At 35.7% G+C, this 22671-nt stretch overlaps 2 protein-coding genes, 1 long non-coding RNA gene and 2 pseudogenes across 3 annotated transcripts; 3 read left to right on the top strand and 2 right to left on the bottom strand.

Annotated features, from left to right (window-relative positions):
• Positions 1-3340: 3340 nt before the first annotated feature.
• On the top strand, positions 3341-4918 carry LOC120190126 (protein BIG GRAIN 1-like A). Its single transcript, XM_039193255.1, has one exon. It carries the CDS (start codon positions 3665-3667, stop codon positions 4877-4879), a length of 1215 nt encoding a protein of 404 aa, XP_039049186.1. The 5' UTR covers positions 3341-3664; the 3' UTR covers positions 4880-4918.
• A 1795-nt stretch (positions 4919-6713) lies between these two features.
• Positions 6714-7844, top strand: LOC120190795. The gene is made up of 3 exons (XR_005522641.1): positions 6714-6740; positions 6824-6989; positions 7631-7844. It is a non-coding gene; the product is annotated as an uncharacterized LOC120190795 (long non-coding RNA).
• A 1436-nt stretch (positions 7845-9280) lies between these two features.
• LOC120190272 (SVP1-like protein 2) lies at positions 9281-10063 on the bottom strand. The gene has a single exon (XM_039193373.1). The coding sequence runs from the start codon at positions 10061-10063 to the stop codon at positions 9281-9283; it is 783 nt and encodes a 260-aa protein (XP_039049304.1).
• Positions 10064-10067: 4 nt separating this feature from the next.
• On the top strand, positions 10068-14495 carry LOC120190273 (annotated as a pseudogene).
• Positions 14496-15945: 1450 nt separating this feature from the next.
• Positions 15946-17112, bottom strand: LOC120190036 (annotated as a pseudogene).
• Positions 17113-22671: the final 5559 nt, after the last annotated feature.

The following is a 22671-nucleotide window of genomic DNA, read 5'->3' on the forward strand; positions in this document are numbered from 1 at the left end:
TTCACCCTTAAAATTTAAAAAATTTACCCCTCTTAAAATGGATTATATTTATGTCTCATTTGGTTATATAAATATCAATCAAAGAAGTGGATTCTACATGCTTAATCTACCTGCTAAAATGGGTTTGATTTAGTTTTGTGGGATTTATGCGGAAGCTTAACAGATTAAATATAGCAAACCAGAAGTTGGAAGTTATCAGTTATCCTCATCCATCCAAATCTTTCAGTTTGATGTTCATTTCATAATTAATTACCGTACCGGGCAGTGGTGGATCCACGCATGTGCCTTTGAAAGGGTTTGTTTTGCATCAGATGATATTTGGCGATCTTCTTTTTAATGTTTAGAGGGGAGGGAAAAGGGAAAGCAAGGCCAGTAGGTGCTTTCTTCCTCGGGATCTCCCAACACATTTCACTTTCCATGTTGATGCCTTTCTTTTTCTTTTCCATTAGCTTGCTAGGGTTGTTGGCCTTACATGCTTCGGCCTTCGTTTCATCCATTTAAAACACTAAGCACGAAATCCCAAACCCCACTTCTTTTTCTTTTTCTAAAAATTCTCATGGACGAATAATCTTTCCTTTATGCTTTATCTACTACCGATATCATCTTCATTCAAACTCTTCCCTTCCTTACCATCTTTAAATCTTGTTTCCTTAGATATAGTTTTGTTATAACACTAAAGATGATCTTGAGATGTCTTCAAACTTTCGTCACATGAAATCTATCGAAATTGACAACTTCCGATCAACTAAGGTCTTTAGATAAATCTTTTTATACATCAAGATTCTTCATCCTTTGAATACATGTTTATGATCAACTATAACATATACACAAGATCTTTTATAAACTAACATAATATATTAGAACGAAATCTAAAATCTAACAATAAAATATATTTAATCTGTTTATTTATAAATAATTATAATGATCTTACGTGTGACACGGGTATTAAAAATTACCATAAATCAAGATTTAAAAAAAAAGAGAGATGGAATCCTTATAAACTCCATATCATCTTCATCTTTCATCCATCATGATCAATTCTCAACAATTTAAAATTCGATCAACGGATATTTTTCCATCGATCATGACCGGCTCATATATATTAGATTACCTTAAGAGGTCGATTCAACCTCGGTATCTGCAATATATATATATATATATATTTTTTGAAGTTTCAGTTTTTTTCCTCACAATAAAAAGAAGGAAAAGACAAGTTAAACCTTGTTTCCATTGACATTTTGCTGGATGTTGTAATCTTTAAAGCAACTACTTGCTGCATCTTAAGCTTTGGACACGGTTACCAACCTACTTCAGCATGATTGTAAACCATCTATAACCCTAGGCTTTATATCACTTTATGGCAATTAGGGTTTAACAAGTTAATTATGAGCTACACAGTTTGATTGATTTTGTTATGTCAAATCCAAGAGGATGGTGGAAGCTGGAGTCTACATTCACCGGGGAATATATGGGTTGAATTCTTTGGTGCGATGATGGCAGTGGGAATAAACTTTTTTCAATTTCACATAATATATCAGTGGAAATTAGTTGAATATTCGTGTCCCCAAACATCACTGGTATTCATTGATCCAAATGGAATCTCTCGTCTTTCATTATACTTATCTCAAATCAAATCAGCCCCCCAACCATCATCTCAAAGGAATCTCCCCACCTTTTTCTTTTATGCACAACCCTTAGTTTCTCTAACAGACTTAACCTTCCTTAGTCTGGTTTGTCCCTTCTCTTATCCCATATAAAGTCTCATTCTTTAATTCTTTACTTTTAAAACTTGGTAGACAAGTTCGAACCAAATAATTTTAGATATAGAATTATTATTATCTCTTGAGATTGTGACTTCGAACATTTCATATGCATTGATATATATGAATATACGAGTGTTTATTATTAAATGATTGAGAATATTTAAACATATATTATCTTATATTTACTATAGATTAATAAAAAAAAGATAAAAGAAAAAAATAATATATATATATATATATATATATATATATATATATATATATTCCAAAGCTTATGTGTATAAATCAGTCCATAAATACTTTATATCAAAGATTAGAAGAAAAATAAAAACAAGAGATGCGATCGAATACTACAATAATGAAAGATGAAATTTCGTGAGTTTGAAGGGAAGAACTATGCTTGGGGAAAACCCATCATGAGACGCTTGCTCACGCACGGTTGCTTTTTTTTTTTTCAACCTTTCCTCTCTCTTTTTTTTTATTTAGTTTACCTTTCAAAATTTTCATGGACAGTGACGGAGCTAGCTAGCATAATAATTTTGTGGTATCAAATTTAAAGAAAAAAAAATTTGAGGAGTCAAATTTAGAAATTATATAAAGATTTTTTTTAAGTAAATGAAAATGAATAATGAGTGTCGATTTATGTTCAAAGGTATCAATATTCTTTTAAAAATATATTAATTTTCTTTCAAAAAAGCATTATGTTAAATTTATAAAGATAGCTCCGCCAATGCTCATAGATCTCATCTCCTGATATAAATTTAGGCGTTCATCCTTATATATTTGCAACTAGCCATGCATGCACCTACTAGTTATTATCTACCTATGAATATGTTTTCACACCAATATATCACGTGTACGTAGGTACGCGCACCGTAACGATATATGAAATTAGCATATGTATTACGTTCGTTCAAGAGGTTAGGGTAGAATCTGTTGGGGTATATGTTAGGAATTGATCTCGGTCCCAAATTTATTGCGTAAAGAGGACAAGGGTGCCCACAACGTATAGTACAAATGGTGACAATTTTATAAACATTTTTATTATAAGATAAAATTTACTAATAACATAAAAGAAAAGCAAACCAATTTTGTATGATTTGTAATGCAATGGACAGTGTTTTGGCCAATTACTGTTAAACACCATGATTATGATCCTTGTTCACTGCTTAAGGGTCATTAAAAGATGGTGATCATGTTAGTAAATCAGGGTAAACTAATTAATTGTGATTTTATGTTCATTAATGACTGTTTATCATATACAATCATATTTCTGATTTGCTACATAAATGGGCTTACCAATTACCGTATCATTTTTAAAAAAAAAGTTGAATAGTAAAATTTGTCTTAAACTACATTCTATTTGTCACTCAACTATTGCTACATAAAGAGGCCTGTTTTTGCAAACTATACAGACAGATAAGGTGGGTGTGATAAATTTGCCACATCATAATTCCACCTGGCAGGCAATGGTTCCAGGTAGGACCCACTTTCCCAAGTGTGCGTAAGGCCTTTATAAATTGCTTGTAAATATTCTCTCTATCAAATTATCGTCGTCTCGGTTACTACTCTGTCGGCTTGAGAGGCGTGGATTTTGGCTTTCATTACTCTCTCTTTCCTCTGTCTCTCTGTGGCAGTCAACAACAGCCCATCGATGAAAATGTCTGCTTTGAGCCATAAAAAAAAAGGAGAGAAAGTGAGAGAGGGCGAGCCAGTTTTTGTCTTCAAAATCTCTCCTTGTTTCTTTCACATGATTAATCATGTCCATTAATAATCTCTTTCTCTTTCTCTTTCACCTTCCTTCCAGCTTTTGACATCCTTGAAGCAGACAATATCATTCAAATCCTACTGATCTATTCTCTTGTTTCTCTTTTCTCTAAATTTTCACTCTATAAAGGCACATGGATATGTGGGTTAAATTGCCAGAACATCATTGGTACAGGAGAGAAAGCTCATCTTTCTCTTCAACTCTTCTCGATTCTATCTATCGTTCGATTGATGAACCCAACGGTGGTAAAGCAAAAGAAGAGCTGATTTTCATCAGAGAGGCTGCCATGGCGAAGAAGCACGGCAACAACCATTCGTTGAAGGAAGAAGAAATGACGAGCCTTCAACGTGCTTGGATGATCGAGAAATGGATGGAAAAGAAGGCTGATGATAATAATGTTTTCATTAGAAGAAAACCCGGGGCGGATTCTCAAAGAAATTTCCGAAACAACTTTGATCCTGTGTTGTTAAATTCCAGTTCCAGCTCTTCTGATTCTAGCTCCGGTGGTGGGTTTTCATCCTCAGAGTCAGATTCCTTTTACGGTGCAAAATCAAGGTCGTCGTCTTCAGCATCAAGCCATTACATCACTCATAGACCTAAACCTATTCGGACCGGCGTCTCAGCTCGGCTACCTGAAGTCGAAAACAGTTTCCACGGCGCCACACAGCAAAAGCAGAAGCATGAAGGTGGTTTCGTGAGAACAAAATCCAAGGCCTCGAAGATTTACAATGACCTCAAAAAGGTCAAGCAGCCCATCTCTCCAGGTGGTAAATTTGCAACCTTCCTCAACTCGCTTTTCACCGCTGGGAATACGAAGAAGACAAAGATTTCATCGTCAAAATCCGATCAGGCAACACCGACGTGTTCTTCGGCTTCCTCGTTTTCAAGATCTTGTCTGAGCAAGACTCCATCTTCAAGAGGGAACGGGACCAAAAGGTCGGTCAGGTTTTGCCCAATTAACGAAGTTATTCACGACGAAGAGAACATCCGCCATGAAAATGATCATCAAAATCAAACGTTAGTCAGATCAAAACCGACAAGCAAAGAGCTTGAGTTCCGGTTCAGGGAAGAAAATGGCCGAGTTGTAGAAGCTGCAAAGGAGCTTTTAAATAGTTACCATAAGAAGAAGGAAGAGTATGATATGGGAGATATCAGCAACGTCAATGCACTATCTACCGACGACATAGATGACAACGACGAGGACACAGCTAGTGATGCAAGTTCCGATCTCTTTGAATTGAATAATCTGTCAGCTATCGGTATCGAAAGGTATCGTGATGAGTTGCCCGTGTACGAAACAACACGTTTCGATACTAATCGAGCCATTGCCAATGGTCTGTTTGTGTAAAATTAGCAGTAATTAGGTAGGTGTATCAGTTAAACTGTTTGGGGGTTTACATCAAACAAAAATAAATTATTTTTCTCTTCAGTTTGATTAAACGATTTGAAAAATGAACAAACGATGATCATTGTGTAAAAACAAAGAAATTTAAATAAAGCGATTTGAAGAATGTGAAATCGGTGGTTCACACGCGAAATGAATAATAAGTAAAAGAGAGTGCTGAAAAGTAAAGGTAGATTTTCTACATTGATGACTTATCATCATCCAACTAAAGCTTTGTTTTTTCTTCCCTTTTTGGCTGTCAAATTTGTGGTCCTTTCTCTTTGCTTCAAAATGACACAAGATAAGCTTTAACCACATTTTTTACGTAAAATCTTCATGTAAATAGTGCCGGTGATGGCATTGGCCTGTATAGTTTTGTTGTAGGGCTAAAAATGGAGTGGTAATGGAAAATAAAGGGAAGATATATATGCTTGCATGGTCTCGAAAGCAGTGGACAAAAGGGGTCTAATCTTATTTCATCCCTTGATGTCAACTTTGGTTGGCTTCATTTTCAAACCAAGATATCATCCGTATCTATTTATTTCGGCTCTTCACTTTTGCTAATTTAATAACCCTACTCATTGAATTAAGCACATGTAATGCACTTAGTTGAATACGTGAGTAACGTGTTACATTTTCAGACCTAGGAATGTTCAAATTTCATAAAAATTCGGCTAAAGAAAGAGGACAATGGCATCTTACATCATCTTTTTTTTTCCTTCATATATGATATCTATTTTATAAGAAATGGGTGGAAGCTTTAATAAGAGAGAATTTTATTATTATCTCAATATGAGTTGTGTATAATATTTTTTTTCTTCTAATTTATATATTTATAGCTATAAGTAGTAGATGTAATATATAACTCTAATACTAATGAATATTAGAAATCTAATGATAATGCAAATCATAATCTGATTTTATAGATAAAGATATACAGTCAGATAAATAAATATTTATAACAAGAATTAATTTATAGTTTAGCTATATTAAATAATACTGAAATCCTTAATTCAATTATTTTCATCAATTTGATTGATTAGATAGTCACAGCATACATAAGAAAATAATTTGTTGGATTGTATAGACATGGTATGTATATTAAATAATTAATTATATGGTATTTACCGTCTTATACAAGAAATATTTAATCTGAAATATTTATATGTTAATTTAGTGGTCAAGAAATGACATTGTCAATGCAACCAACAATATGTTGAGATGTATCAGGTGCGGCAGCCTTAATACATGGTTAAAGAAAAATCTTATTGAAAATGTTAATTTTTAAACATTTTCGGTAAAACGCTACTTAAAACATTATTTTTTCTACCGAAAATATTAATATTAGGCGCTACTGAAAATGTTAAAGCGCTACCTAAAACATTATTTTTCTACCGAAAATGTTAATATTGGATTCTACCAAAAATTAGTTAATGAAATTAACATTTCCGTTAAAAAAATAAAGTTTTAGATAGCGCTTTACCGGAAATATTAAAAAAAATATTAACATTTCCGGTAGTGCCTTTTCTTAACCGTATATTAAGAATATCGTACATCAGAACTACCCATATGTCGGATATTGAAAGAAAATCAATTAATTACTCTCCTCGTATAGTTTCACACTTTGAGATTATTTATTATCTAATCAATATTTAATAATCTTCTATTAACTATCTAATCAACGTTAATTATTCTCTTCGTTCGGACTAGATCATTTAATTTATTTAACGTTCCTGTGTGTATATATCTGTATGTAGAGAGAATTTTATTGACGGTTGATGTTTAATTTACAATTTTACTGTGACAGTTTGTTATGGAATCGTTGGTATGCAGTAACTATCAGGATCTACATCTTCCCTCTCTCTCATTATTGGTATAAGCTAATCAATTTCTCCCTTTTTAATCCAGGGTTTGTGAACTTTTAGGGATCTTATTCCATGATGCTGATCACCAAAAGAAAGAAGATTGGTGTAATTTGTGGCCATCTATCTATGCCATTTCCAAGAGCGAGACGATTCCAATTCCAAAAGCTCCTATCCAATCCAATATGGCTTATTCTAAGAATGAAAAAAGGGTCTTTTTTTCAATTCTGCATGTAAATGTAATATGTCCTTGGTACTTAGAAGGAGACCTGAGATTATCACTGAAAGTATTCATTTCCCATTTGTATTTAGATGGGATGGTTTTATGTGGTGGTTATTTACATTTTCAATTAATTGTGTTTTCCGGGACGATAATTTGAGTTCTGGAGTTCTGTTTTAAAAGAAGAAGGGTTCCATGGTGTGAAGGTAATCTCTATACCATTTTTGTTGATACACCCTTAATGTTATATCATTGACATGTCCCTGTGCAACTGAAGCACTTTTTTTGGTTAAGTATCTTCCATTTTTTCCATTTCATGTTGGAACAGTTAAGTCAGCTTTCACCTGTTTAATGTTCCATCGTCTTAGTTAATATCATTTGTAGAGACTATTGCAATTTCATTTTCTGCATATCTACAGGGGAAAACTTCATTGCCTTCTAATGTTAGTATAACATGTTGAATAAGACAAGGTATCATCAGGATTTCTGGGGGAAATTGCTACCTCTTGCTTTTATTTCATTTTTAATTTTTAAGTCGTCGTTTTTATATCTATTCATTCCTCAATTTATCAAATATTAAATGCATTAACATGGCCAACCTTTTTTCTTTTTCCTTTGTCCCTGTTGTCGTAGGTACAAGAAACTCCTTTCGACAGTGGATCTCACAAAGGACTTCTTTTTCAGCTACACCTACAATGTCATGCATAGTCTTCAAAGAAATTTATGTAGGAATGAAACAGGAATAGTAAACTATGAATCGATGTTTGTTTGGAATGAGTTCTTAACTCGAGGGATTCTCAATACTCTCAAGAACACTCTATGGACTGTCGCATTGGTATATGGCTTCTTCAAGTAAGTATGATACACTTTAGACTTTTTCTGTTCATTTATTTTTTGTGATAAGTGATAATGGAAGTAAGATTTTCTGGAAGGTTGTTAAGTTCTTGTAATTATATTATTTTCTTTCAATTTCTATGTCTGCTTTTCGCTTAAAAGATGTTGCTTTAGAGAAATCTAGAACCTATTTATTTATTTTAATCCTCGTATTGGGAACAACTATCAAATTTACAGCTTCTTTGGTTGATGGAGTTCCTTTGTCAATATTCTTAAGGAGCATAATTGATTATTTATCAGGTTTTCACTTAAAACTTTAACTACCGTCAATTTGGTAACTAAAGATGAACTAGGTTTGTTTTGTCTCAAACTTTTGCTCCACGAGTTTACTAGAAGTTTTTTCCATTTGATGTTAAGGTTTAGATCTAATGTTTGTTGTTTCCCTACTCTGATATCCAGATGAAACCTTCTGTCTCCGGCAAGAATTTTTTCTTGACTCTTATTGCAAGACGTTCACGACATTATGCTGGGACAAGGTTAGATGCTTTACAGCTAATGATTGAAATGCCTGATGGATTTATTAGAAGACATCTTAACCATTTCATTTGGATTACAGTACGTCAGGAAAATTAGCATCGTGTTGGTTTCGTTTGTCTTTGTGGTTTCACTTTGGTTTGTGTTGCTCCTGTGAGATAATAAATAAACTGTTTTCACTTTGGTTTGTGTTTCTTATTTATCATCTATTGCACAGATACCTGAAACGTGGAGTGAATGAGAAAGGTAGAGTGGCAAATGATGTTGAGACAGAACAAATTGTGTTTGAAGATGTTCATTGTGAGAATGCTGCCATGGAGGAGATGACCGAATGAAGCTTTTTATTGATAGTCGACTAATACTCTGCATTACACCAGCTTATATAATAGCTGTGCCTTCAAGTTTACTCTACCTCTATAACAGATTCAAAACAGACTCCAACATTCATAACAAACTTTAACAGCTCACTCACACACACAATGCTCATATTAGGAGAAAATGCATACATTGCATATTCTAGAATACAATAGTGTATTCTAGATACTCTAATATTCTCCCTACTCTTTTCCTTCTCCTTGAACAAATGAGAAAACCTACACTTTGGGTTGAAATTGCGCAAATGAAGATTTGGACAATGATTTAGTAAACCATTCGTTCTAGTTGAATCGGAAGTGCGATGCTTCTTTCCGTTCGACTTGAACCGGAAGTGCGATGCTTCTTTCCGTTCGATTTGAATCGGAAGTGTCGATGCTTCATTCCGTTCGATTTAAATCGGAAGTGCAGATGCTTCCTTCCGTTCGACTAGAAACACGGACACAAATTGTATGATAGCTGAGAGACAGTGATGAAGTCTGACCTAAATCCTTCCCCCAACATGCAATTTAAATATCCTTGAAACTGAGCATCATATACACACTATGCAAATGCATCAAGAATAGAATTCCTTGAAACCAAGTCTCTCCAAGGAATCATCAGAAATGTCTGATATGCGGCTCCTATGTCATTGCATTTTGCATAAAAACTAACAAGGGCATTTGACACGGGTGTAATTGCATATAAGCAAGAATGCTGAAGAATATATCCGTGGATCACTTTTCCAACCTGGAGATCCTTTAAGTGTGCACAGGCAGAAAGAACACTAACAAGAGTCGCAGAATTCAGTTCAAACATATTTGCATAAATTAACTCCTGAAACAAATCTATTGGCACACATAAAAACTCGTTCAGACATTTTGTCAAACAACTTACGAGTAGCAAATGCTCAACTCGAACTTGTCCCTTCTGTAATCCAGGACAAACCAAAACCAAGGACCCGGACCCTTGAGAGGCAGCGCAGAGTCCCTTTGGTTTCGCGATAATCTCAATCTGGTGCAAAACCTTCAAATCAGCAAAATTATAGACGAATATCTTTTGTTCCAAAACGATTACGATTCGATTTCTCCGGAGTCGAACTGATCTCACTTCAGAACGAAACGAAAGCTCCCCGATGCATCGATTCTGGTGGTCATCCCAGATCATAACTCTAGTCGGCGCACCGCCAACGAGAGCCAAAATATTATACCGAAAAAACATCTCCACGACTCCAATATTGCTAGCTATAACGAACAGAAACCAGACCAAGCAAGAATGTAGAAGAACCTCATAACGGTACATTAGAGGAAGTACTAGGCGTAGATGACTTAACATAACGGAAGGCATAGCAATGAGCGAGACTCTGATCTCGTTCAGTAAACGATGACAGAATGAAGAATGGAAACAGCGGAAGAAAAAAAATGACATCAGGACGTTTGGCGAATGATACCATGTGAGAATGCTGCCATGGAGGAGATGACCGAATGAAGCTTTTTATTGATAGTCGACTAGTACTCTGCATTACACCAGCTTATATAATAGTTGTGCCTTCAAGTTTACTCTATTTCTATAACAGATTCAAAACAGACTCCAACATTCATAACAAACTTTAACAGCTCACTCATACACACAATGCTCATATTAGGAGAAAATGCATACATTGCATATTCTAGAATACAATCGTGTATTCTAGATACTCTAATATTCATTAAGGGTGCCCTTCACAAATAAGTTATGTTGTCCAGAATAGAGGCTCTATCCCACTTTTCTGGTCTCAGGAAACTTCAAGCTTGAACTTGAAACCTGACATTATATGTATGAGTTCTTTCTTGTTAAATAAGAGCACACAGAGAAATAAATATGCATTTCTACATCGTAACTATTGCAGATTTTTCTACTTTTGCCTTTTGCTTGCAGTATCAAAGAAGGATCCTAATTATGAGGCCACGAGACTACATTTTGAAAATCTTGTAATGAGATACGGAAATCCAATAATCATCTTGAATTTGATAAAGGTAGCTTTGCACTGATCATTTTCCAGTTTCCATAAACTTTTTTACGTTCCTCTATCTGCAATGGTTTCCTGATTCATTCTGCTTTATACTCTTGTGATTAACAGTGGAGTGAGAAGAAACCTCGCGAAACTGTTCTCCGTGTGGAGTTTGCGACAGCCATCAGACTTATCAATAAAAGCTTACCCAAAGTGAACCGTCTGAGGTTCCTTCACTGGGACCTAAACAGACACTCCAGAAAGTAGTTCAATGCCCGATATTCCCATTTCTTAAGAAAAATTCTTTCTTACTAATATTTTCAAGGTTTGTTCACTTAATATAGGTTGACCTTTTTATGCAGAGCTACAAATGTATTGGCACTTCTAGGCAGAGTGGCTGATTATGCATTAAACTTAACGGACATATTTTCTGTCAAGTAACACCAAATTGTAGACAAGATGGGTTGTTGACTGTCTTGCATAGTGTAAGTTCCATTAAATGATTTGTTCATATTTTCATGATATATATTTATTTTATTTTTTGGGGGGGGGGTGATCTAAGCTAAACTATATTTTGCATTTACAAACCTATCAAGATTCTTTTTTTAATTATTTGTTTCCGATCATTCATGTTAACTATTTATGCTACTCTACAGGCAAAATGATGAGTGCCAGGCTAAGTCTTCTTCCGACAAAACTGATGATATTGAGAAGCTTGAAACAGATGTTGCTAATGACAAAGAGAAATGTAGTGAGACTGTAAAACATCCCATGTTTCAAACTGGAGTACTCAGAACCAACTGCATTGACTGTCTCGATCGCACTAATGTTGCTCAATATGCCTATGGATTGGTTGCTCTTGGACGCCAGCTTCATGCTATTGGCTTGACTGAATCCCGAACTATTGATCAAAATAGTCCTTTGGCTGAGGATTTAATGGTAGTTTATGAAACAATGGGTGACACGCTTTACAGTACGGTGGATCTGCAGCTCACAACAAGGTATCCTTCTAACAGATTTAAGGAGCTTTTATTATCATTCCAAAATAAATTGATGATGATAAACACAATATGATTTTCATATAGAGTAAATATCCAATACATGGTTAAGAAATTACCTTTAGGGTTTTAAGATGGCAGAGTAGACTTTGGAACCTGTGTTTATAATTTGGAGTGGCTGGATCAGTACCATGACAATAGTGCTTTCTAGTTGGGTGTCCAAGTGCTTGTACCGAAACCTTTTGGTGTAAGGCCCTGAGTATGATTTCTTAATCTTCATTTTTCATGTTAAACAGATATTTTGCCAAAGGAGAGGCCAATGGAAAGAAACAACTCAATCCCAAGAGTTCTTTAGAACTTTGCAACTTTACTATAACAATGCATACATGGATGCAGAAAAGCAAAGTGCCATCAATTTGTAAGATAAAAGCGACCCTCATTCTTCATTTTGTAGTTCTCCACATTTGGTACATAGGTAGTGTTTGGTAAGCATAGGAGGTCCAGCACGATGGGGGTCCCCCCCTCTACACAACCCCATGCAATCAAATACTCTTATACTGCTTAATAATGGTGATGGATAACCATTAGCCCATGGAGGTTCTTGGGTCACTTTCAGCAACAACGGGGTAAACCAGTGCACTGGGAGTTGGATTCAGACCAACACTACTGTGTAGGAAGGCATGATCCTAATCTTTGTAATGAGAATGCTAGGGATATTGAGTTTCTGAATTACAAATACCTTTAATACCAAAATTCCAGTGCCAAGTATTTCTTTTAGACCATATGCCACCAAATAATTTTAGTTCTAGATATAATATGAGGATGTCTTACAATGTGTTAATGTTCTATGCTGAAAGCTGTGTCTGTAAATCTAATATCTGAATTGCAAATGCTAGTTATACCAAATTTCAGATTCCAAAGATTTCTTTCAAGTACATGCTGCCAATAATTCTAGTTGTAGATATATATGCATGTTTTCAGCTATAGTTGAATATTTTTATATACTATCTTGTATTTGTAAATCTACTCTGAATTGCAAATACCTCGTTTACCAATTTTCCATTTTAAAGGATTTTTTTTAGACTATATGCTGCCAAATAATTCTAGTTCCAGGCGTAATCTGCAGAGATTTTGCAATATGTTGATGGTTTAATGTACGATATTGTGTTTTATAAACCTATTAGGTTTTATGGTTGTACCACAATGATTGTTTTGAAAACTGCATTTTCTTTAACCGGTATAGATTTTTAGTGATACCAATATTCTTTCATCTGTTTGTTATAGATAGGTAAAATATATTTTTGACTTGCTGTTTTAATGCCTCCGTTTAGTATCCTAACTTAACCTTTCTTGCAAAAGCAGTTAATAAGATCATCTTCAAATATCTGTAGGCCATCTTTTAAAGATCACTGTCAGATGGCAACATTGTCACTGAAACGGACTCTCCCTTGGGTGATTCAAATGTTGGACACCATCTGCCTTTGTCTGAAAATAGAGTAGCTTTGCATGGTCTTTCTGAGTCCACTCCAGCGATCCTGACGTCTGAAATTTCTTATTCCAGGTGCGTGTATATATGTAGTTGTTGCTCCAGTTGTAGTATCTTACTGTTTTGTCTGTTGATATAATGAAAGAGAAGCTCTTGACTTAAATTTTCTTCTGCGACTATAGTTCTTGCGGATATTTATATGAATGTTGCATCTAAAGGTGCCAACATATAAAATGTTGAAATTTATTGGTGTCTGTACCTAGGAACTATGATGACAGACCATCGTTAAAATGATTTTACTCCAAGAATGTCTTGCAGGCAACTTTTCGGAGAAGAGGAGGACCAAGTATGTTATGATGAAAATGGCAATGAATGTAATTGCACTAATTTCAATCTGGAATGGCTTTCTTCATCAGGAAATTCATGTGATGAGGATAAATTTGACAGGTAAACAAATCCATCTTCAGTTTGGTTACTTGAAAAGTGCAGAATGCTTTTCCGATAACATTTTTTCCCTCTGAAATCAATTATATCAATCAGTCAAATTATGTGTTCTCTCTTTCCAAGGCTAACACAGCACCATTAATTTGAGCAAAAAGCCCTACTAGTTTCTGTTGATTATTTAACAAGATAATAACATTTTTGTCATTAAACTATAGACTAAAGACATAGCAGAACTTTCATATTTACTTTCTTGTAGGTGCTTATACTTCTACATTTGTTGAATATTTGCTTTCAGTTTTTGAATGAACACATTTATTCCAAGTGTTTAAACTTGAATAAATACAAAAACCTATTTTAGACATCTCGACCTGAGATGGAAAATTTCTTTCGGAAAATGAAAATTACTATAGGTATGTGAGCATTTACACCAGAATATAAAATCTGGAACACTTTTCAGCATGTCCCGCTGGATTTTATGTCTCCCTACACTTGCTATCTGGCACCTTTCCAGATTTACTCTTTTTATTTTTTGAAATATATTCCAAATTTACTTGTATTTGAAAAAAAATCGTTTGACTTCTGAAATCACATGAATCTGTATTATTACTCACAGGTCTACGACGGGCCTATCCTCTGAAAATATTGGTGCTGAACTAAATGTTTGGTATGACTACATCTCCAAGTGAGTCCGGTTCAAGCATAAAGGTCAGTACTAACACTTCTATAATTTGATTAACAACCATCACTTTTATGAACTGAATTGCTGGGCGTTTTCAATAATACCCAAGAGAGGCCCATCATAATATATATAGTCAAGTTGCAGCACTCACCTCCACCCTAAGCGAAGATTGTTTCCTTGGAGACTCAACATGCAACTACATGATACGAATCAAAATTGATAGTAAAATTATACTATAGATTGAATATGATTATTATACGGCAATATATACACACACATGATACAAACTGTCTATATGCAAAAGCAATGTTTTTATTTGAACTGGGGTTAGAGTTGCGAATACTTGAAATTTTCCATAGGCTTCTAGGTCGCCTATATATCCATGTGATATTTTCCTATGCCATTGGTTGACAAGCCTACTTTATATGTTTAGGGAGGGTACCGAACTGCATCTGATGCCAGTGTTCTGGATGAATTTTCGGAGGGCTTTGTGAATGGGGTAACTCGTGGAGATATGCTTACTCTAAATTTTACATCGAAGTAGCTCCATGACAAAAAATTATTTGACAACCAATCAAACCCATCCAAAGGATGTGAGTTCATTTCAGTTTAAATACAAAATTATGATATTCAATTGTGAAATAAGTGATGGTTGTGACTTCTGTTGAGATAAACGCAAGTGAGACTCACCTGAGCCAAAAAAAAACAAGTCGTGGTTTCTTCTAATGAAAAAGTAAGTTTCAACTCTGCGTAAACAGCATTGTAAACTTCAACTAGGGAATGAAAATCAAGCAGCCCGGAGATAGCTTTTGAAGGAAGCAGAACTGCTACATAGCTGTGATTTCTTTTGGATCATTGACCTACTCAGTTTGCAAGACTCGCCACAGGTTTCTCGCTGTAAATATTTCCATATTCTCAAATAGATGATTCCTTCTTTTGAGCCCTTTTGACATTATTGGCATGCTTGTAGTACCTTATAACTTTTTTTTGTTTGGGTAAAAATACCGTATCTGGCAGCAGCAGTTGGCAAAAGCCAGAGATGGCCTGATTGGTATGTGGCTGACACCCTGACAACTTTAAGATTCTCCTCGAGAGTTTTTCGAAGGTAAGGAAGTAACCTTTTTTTCATTACATTGAGGGAACTCACAAGAGATATATTATATGGAATGAATATATGGAACTTAGTCTAACAGGGAGCCCCTAATCAACCCACAAACACAGTTTTAAATGTATGTTCAAGTACAAAACATCCAAGTTAAATTAGAATAAAGCTTATGGGATAACTCAGTTTTTACATCACATATACCGCGTAGCTGAAGAACCATCTTTGCTAACAACCGAAGGACGGCCAATTCTGTGCTTTCCTTTGTTATGTAGCAGAGATACGTCAAACATATCTCACTGTTTTCATCCGTCAAAGTAATTGCTGGAATGTTCGACAGGCTCAACATATTATGTACTCAAAATTGTTTGCCAACTCTAGACCATTCATAAAGTATGGTCAATTTACTGTATATTGAAACCTGACCAAACTCGATGAGCAGAATCTTACATAATCCTAGGATCTGTAATTGTAGGAGGTCAAGCCTCATTTAAAGAAAGATTTCTGAAGGTGGCTAATGACTGTACCAGTTAACTAAAGAAGCGCAAATCAACGCAATTACATTATATTGCAAACAAAAGTACATACAGATTAATATCTAAATACAACAAACATCGTTTGATTCCTCCAATCCCCAAAGTTGAGGAACTTGGAAGCCTTCAACACCTAAACCTATCCATCCTCCGATTGCTGCTTTCATAGGAACCCGGTAACTTGTTTTGCTCAACAAAAACCATGGGCCACCGCCCTTTTCCCTTTCATCATTCTCTTAGGCAATTGCAACTTCAACGGTTTTGGGCTTTGGTGGCGGAGGAAGCTTCTCGACCACGACGGTCAAAACCCCATTCTCACTTTTAGCCGTAATAGCCGACACATTAGCATTCTAAGGCAACCGGAACTTCCTCATAAGTTTCAGGGCTGCCTTCCTCTCGAGTCTTATGTATTTACACCCTTCCTCTTCGACTTCCTCACGTTTCCTCTTCCCACCGCTTTTGATCACTAGTGTATTCTCATCTTCAACAGTAACCTGAAACTCAGACCAAAAAGAATCAATCAGCCAAAAAATCAAAACAACCTCATGATGGCTGTTTTGGTTTCTCTTATCTTTTCTAGTACCTGGATATCAGATTTTGACAAGCCCGGAACATCTAAATAGAAAACAATCTCCTTGGGTGTGTCCAAAATGTCGGCCGGTATGCTACTTATTCCTTTGTTGCCGTTCTCACGACTGTCGTGAGTCCGTTATGAGAACATTATTTTTTCGATGTTTTCTGGGAAATTAAACCAATGGGTGATTGTGTCTGCAACCGCGCTCATTTTTTGGACGGTGTCGGAGGGAGAAAAAGAAGAGAAAATCTTTAGAGCAAACACAAAACAACTTCCAAAGTGTAGAACTTTCTGCTTGAGCAATGAGAAAAATCGTTGACGGAGCAAAGTATATAGAAATAGAAGAAAACTCTGGACAAATCTCAAATAATTTGGAACCTTCTTGTTTGCTTACACTCGTCTCCCGGAATCCTCCGCTGACTTTGACGTGGTGCTCAGATGCTGCCACGTAACCTACTTAAGTTATCGTTACCTTTCCCATGTCTTGCTTTGGGTAATTGGGCTCATCCATTCCTCCTTATTTGGGCTTCTCTCCTTTTCTTAATCATAGAATATGGGGCTTCAATAATCATCGCCGTATAAATAAGTCCAAAACCCGAAACAAATAAAAGCTACGTGGCGCGGGTAATATGGAGTAGATTAGGAATACTGAGAAAATAGAAATACCTCATTTATTCTACCTAATTCGGGGGTTGACTTGCAGTGCATTGGTGGAAAGATAATCACTGGAGAAGGCAGAAAAATACTTAAAGGGCTAAAACTGAAATTTTACTATGTTTTAACTTTAAAACATAAACTTTTAAAGGGACTAAAGCTGATATGTATCCATTTAAGGGGCCATGACTATTAAGAATGGGCTAGAGACCCGAATTGACGGATTCCAATTCGATCTGTCTTAATTGGGTCTTTTCTTTTTAACAATTAGGTTTGAGTTTGGTCGGATTTTTTAGATTATGAGTTTGGGTCGAGTCAGGTTTGAGTTTAGAATGAAAAATACTCAACTCAATCCGACCCGAAAAAATAATATAATTATATCATATATATTTAAGGATAATTGCAATAATACTTCTTTCTATATTATTTTTTCAATTAGATCTCTACTTTATCAAATAAATAAATATATATATGTCGGGTGAGAGTTTTATCTCAAAAGAGAGAAGAGATATCACCCTAAATTTAGATCAAATCAGATTTCGGGTGAATGATACATCTTATCAGATTGGATCATACTCATCCATAACCTTGTTCCCCGACTTCACCCCTGAAGTTAGAACGTGCCAATTATAAATGTTAATGAATAATTAGGTTCCCGATCCATTTTTATTAGATTTTTGTGATTTTAACCTATCTATTAGGAGAAGTTTTCACACTCTTCATGTACAGCCTTTTAAACAAGCATATATCCCTAATGTATATAGTTACTTAAACATATTTTATATATGAATGATTAATAGCTAATAAAAAATAGTAATAATAAATTGAAGATAACAATGATCAAGTATGGGTGCACATGACATAATCTACGATTATGTTCTAAAGCACATGATGCAGATGCTGAATCTTGTTTCACGTTTACCTACAGATTTCCAACCCCAGTACCTGCCAAACCCTACCCAATACTTGTAGAGAATCTATAACATTAATCTTATTATCGATATCTAATTATCAGACGTATGTGGTTTAATTAATCATTCAATATAATATATCACCGGTGGTTGAATCCATTGCAGATATTTATTCTCTTTTAGGATTTAATTGAAAAATAAAATGATAATATCAAGTTTTAAATTTTTACTTTTATGTTGTCAATAAATAATTTTAATTATTATTGAGAAAAAAAGTTAATCATTGTTTCAAAACAACATTGACATATAGATATATAACATTAAAAGAAATTCTTAGTATTTTTATTATTTATTCTCTTTCTTCAGGCCTTTCACGTGCCGCACATCTCGAACAACTTTAATTGTCCCATCATACATCTTCAATTTGATGGTTCCCACGCCAACGATCTTTAAGGCATGATCATTGCAACTATACACAGATCATCCTGAGACAGGTTCGTAATGATGGAATCATTCTCTTCTTGAGGTCATGTGATATGTTGCTCCCGAATCAATGAGCCATATATCTGCAAATCTTTTTCTTCCTTCCACGGTGGTTGACGCTTCACAACATAGAGCATCTCCATCATCTGAAGTGTTTGCGGTATTGCCTTGTGGATTAGAGTTTTTATTTAGACTCCAACAATCATTCTTCAAGTGACACTTCTTTCTACAGTTTTAGCACTTTAAATTCTTTTTGCTTCTCGACTTTGATCTATCATGTTTATGATTGCTGCTTTGGTCACGTTCTATTGATCTCCCTCTCAGAGTGCGTTTGGTTCACGAAATGTAAGATTACCAGTGGGAATGTAAGATTACCAGGGAATAAGATTACCAGGGAATAAGATTACTGGGAATGTTGTATTTTGTGTTTGGTTAGTTTAGCAGAAATGTAAGATTACCGTGTTTGGTTAAAGGAATAAAAGATTATTGGAATGTATATTTGACCAAATTGTCCTTATTATATATATTTGTTTTTTAACAAGTTAGAAAATATTTATATATTTTCTTTAAAAAATTTAAATTCATAAAATTTATATAATTTTTTTACAAAATTGAAAATATAAAAATGTTTAATGAAAGGGTAAAATTTTATTTTAACCCCTGAACTTCATATAAAATTTTAATTATAGATTTTTTTGTAAATCTAAAATAGTTTAAGGATAAATTTGTAATTTAACCTTCATAGAATTTTTATTATTTAATGACAGAAAAAGATATTTTTGGGGAAAAAATAAATGCATTTTAGTCCAAAACGCCGGTAATCCAACAATACCTAAGGAAAGGGAGGTAATGACATTCCCAGTAATATACTCAAAAAAATCCACTATTGGTAATCTTACATTACCGAGAATGAGATTCCTAGCTAACCAAACGGGGGAATGTAGATTCCATTCCCGGTAATATACCCAAAAAAAATCCACTATTGGTAATCTTACATTACCGGGAATGAGATTCCCAGCTAACCAAACGGGGGAATGTAGATTCCATTCCCATGGGAATCACACATTCCCCATCCAAACGCCCCCTCATTGTTGTCAACGCTTCTGCTTGTTGCAGATTTACTTGTCTGTCTTCCTTGTTCTTACGCCGATTTTCTTCTTGTAGAACAGCAGCTGCAACGTCATCGAAGACTAGACTGGTGACATTAATGTTGTCAAGTTGATGATGAGTTGATCATACGAATCAGGTAGACTTTGAAGTAGAAGTTCAACATGTTCTTGTTATTCGATTGTACATCTTAAGGATGTAAGCTAAGAAAATAAAGTATTCAGTGTGTTTAAGTGTTTCGTCGCTGAAGTAGATTCTGGCATACGGAGAGTGTACAATTTCCTCTTAAGGAAAATTTTATTGTGCAACGATGTGGCATCGTACAATTTGGTGAGATGATCCCATATCTCTTTAGCTGTCTTATTCTCCTCGATGCTTGACAATACTTCATCTGCTAATGCTAGATGAAAGTTTGCTATAGCATTCCCGTCCACTTCGATCCATTTGTTGTCATTTTTGAAATCTACCGACATTTCACTGATAGCTGCTAGACACCCGTCTTTCCTCAGGATGACCTTCATCTTCAATTTCCACAATGAGAAATTTCTCTCATTGAATTTTTCAATATCAAATTTCGTTGCCATAGCTTCTATTGCGGATAGCTCCCACTATTTCACTATCGTGAATAGTTCTCTGGATCCTTCAAAGAATGGGTAATACCTTATTACTTTCTTATTGTTGACGAAAACGGGTAAAGAAAACGAAAGAACACGAGAATTTTACGAGGTTCGGCAATGTGCTTACGTCCTCGGTGCCTAGGCGGCGCTAGAAGTTTTATTCAATGATCTTTTTAGGTCTAGGTTACATCTCTATTTATAATAGAAAACCCTGGTACATAATTACAAAATCAACCCTGTACCGTACCGCGGGGCTGCGCCCCCACACCCCCAACCCACATAATTCGTAACCCCACAACGAGACTTTTTATGAGCCATACATAACAAATCTCCACCTTGGCGAATATCCTGCCCCTTGGAAACTTCAATGTGGGTTGGGTTACCTTACTTCTTTAACAACTCGAAACATTCAACAAGTCCAAGCAATGCTTGAACTTGTCTGTCGTAACTGGCTTGGTGAACATATCAGCGGCATTCTCATCAGTATGTACCTTCTGAAACAAAACCTCTCCAGATGCAACCAACTCTCTGATCTTGTGGAACCTTACATCAATATGTTTAGTTCTAGCACGATACACCTGATTCTTAGCCAAGTGAATAGCACTTTGATTATCACAAAGCAACTGAACTCCACCTTGTTGAACACCCAACTCCTTCACTAAACCAGTAAGCCATAAAGCTTCTTTTGCAGCTTCAGCCGCTGCCATGTATTCAGCTTCAGTTGTAGATAGTGCCACGACAGATTGAACAGTAGACTTCCAGCAAATAGGCCCTCCACCAAGAGTAAACACATACCATGTCGTAGATCTTCTATTATCCAAGTCACCTGCATAATCTGAATCCACATATCCTACAACCAAAGGGTTATCCCGCTGACTCCCAAAAACAATTCCATGTCCCACAGTACCCTTTAAGTACCGAAAGATCCACTTGACTGCTTCCCAATGTTGCTTACCAGGTTTAGACATGTACTTACAAACTTGACTAACAGCATGAGCTAAATCAGGACGAGTACATACCATCGCATACATCAAGCAGCCAACAGCATTAGAATACGGAACCTTTGCCATATCTTCAGCTTCCTTATCTGTCTTGGGGCACTGTTCTGATGAGAGCTTAAAGTGATTCGCCAATGGAGTGCTAACTGGTTTTGCGCTGCTCATCGCAAACCTTTCTAGCATTTTCTCAACATAACCCCGTTGAGATAGCCGCAGTTTCCTTGAGTCTCTGTCCCTGCAAATTTCCATTCCAAGAATTTTCTTTGCAGCACCTAAATCTTTCATATCAAATTCCTGACTCAATAAAGTTTTCAAACCGATAACATCATCCATGTTCTTCGCAGCAATCAACATATCATCAACATACAGTAATAGAAAAATAAAAGAACCATCATCAAGGCTCTTAACATAGACACAACAATCATACTCACATCGGTTGTAGCCAATCTTGATCATATAGGAGTCAAACCGTTTATACCACTGTCTCGGAGACTGTTTTAACCCGTACAAAGATTTCTTCAATCTACAAACTAAATGCTCGTTTCCAGGTTGAGTGAAACCTTCAGGTTGCCGCATGTAGATCTGCTCCTTTAAATCACCATGCAAAAAAGCAGTTTTAACATCCATCTGCTCTAAATGCAAATCCCAACTAGCCACCAATGCAAGTACTGCTCGGATTGAAGTGTGCCTGACCACAGAAGAAAAAATTTCATCATAATCAACTCCTTTCTGCTGTGAAAAACCCTTCGCTACCAAACGAGCCTTGAACTTCTCCCCCTCTTTTTCTGTTACTGCTGGTTTCTTCTTATACACCCATTTGCAACCAATCGGCTTCTTACCCTCAGGAAGGGGAACTAACTCCCATGTGCGATTGTGATTCAAAGACTCCATCTCCTCAACCATGGCTGCCATCCACTTGTCGTTTTCCTGACTAGTAACGGCATCATGAAAAGTAACTGGATCATCACTGCTAACAGTAAGTGCAAAAGATACCAAGTCTTCAAAACCCAATCTGTTCGGAGGCTTTATATTCGTCCGTCTCACCCTGTCTCTGGCGAGACTATAATCCTGCAAATCATCCGTAGTGGAACCACCAGAAGTCGGTTGAGAAGTTTCTGGTTTCTCAACTGGAAACTGCTCGAAATCTACCACTGTCGTGTCTTGCTTCTGCTGCAACATAGACTGTTCATCAAAAACGACATCTCTACTAATCACAACTTTCTTCGCAACTGGATCCCAGAACTTGAATCCTTTGACACCTTTCTTGTAACCCAGAAAAATGCACTCCTTCGATTTTGCATCAAGTTTGGATCTCTCATCAGCAGGTACATGCACATAAGCAGGACAACCAAAAATCCGTAAGTTATCAAAACTAACAT

Source organism: Hibiscus syriacus, unplaced genomic scaffold, assembly GCF_006381635.1.
Source record: "Hibiscus syriacus cultivar Baekdansim isolate YM2019G1 unplaced genomic scaffold, ASM638163v2 tig00116962_pilon, whole genome shotgun sequence".
NCBI classification, from domain to species: domain Eukaryota; kingdom Viridiplantae; phylum Streptophyta; class Magnoliopsida; order Malvales; family Malvaceae; genus Hibiscus; species Hibiscus syriacus.

Excerpts from the sequence above, each read along its gene's own strand:
- LOC120190126 (XM_039193255.1), top strand. The coding sequence starts at position 3,665 with ATGGATATGTGGGTTAAATTGCCAGAACATCATTGGTACAGGAGAGAA.
- LOC120190272 (XM_039193373.1), bottom strand. The coding sequence starts at position 10,063 with ATGCCTTCCGTTATGTTAAGTCATCTACGCCTAGTACTTCCTCTAATG.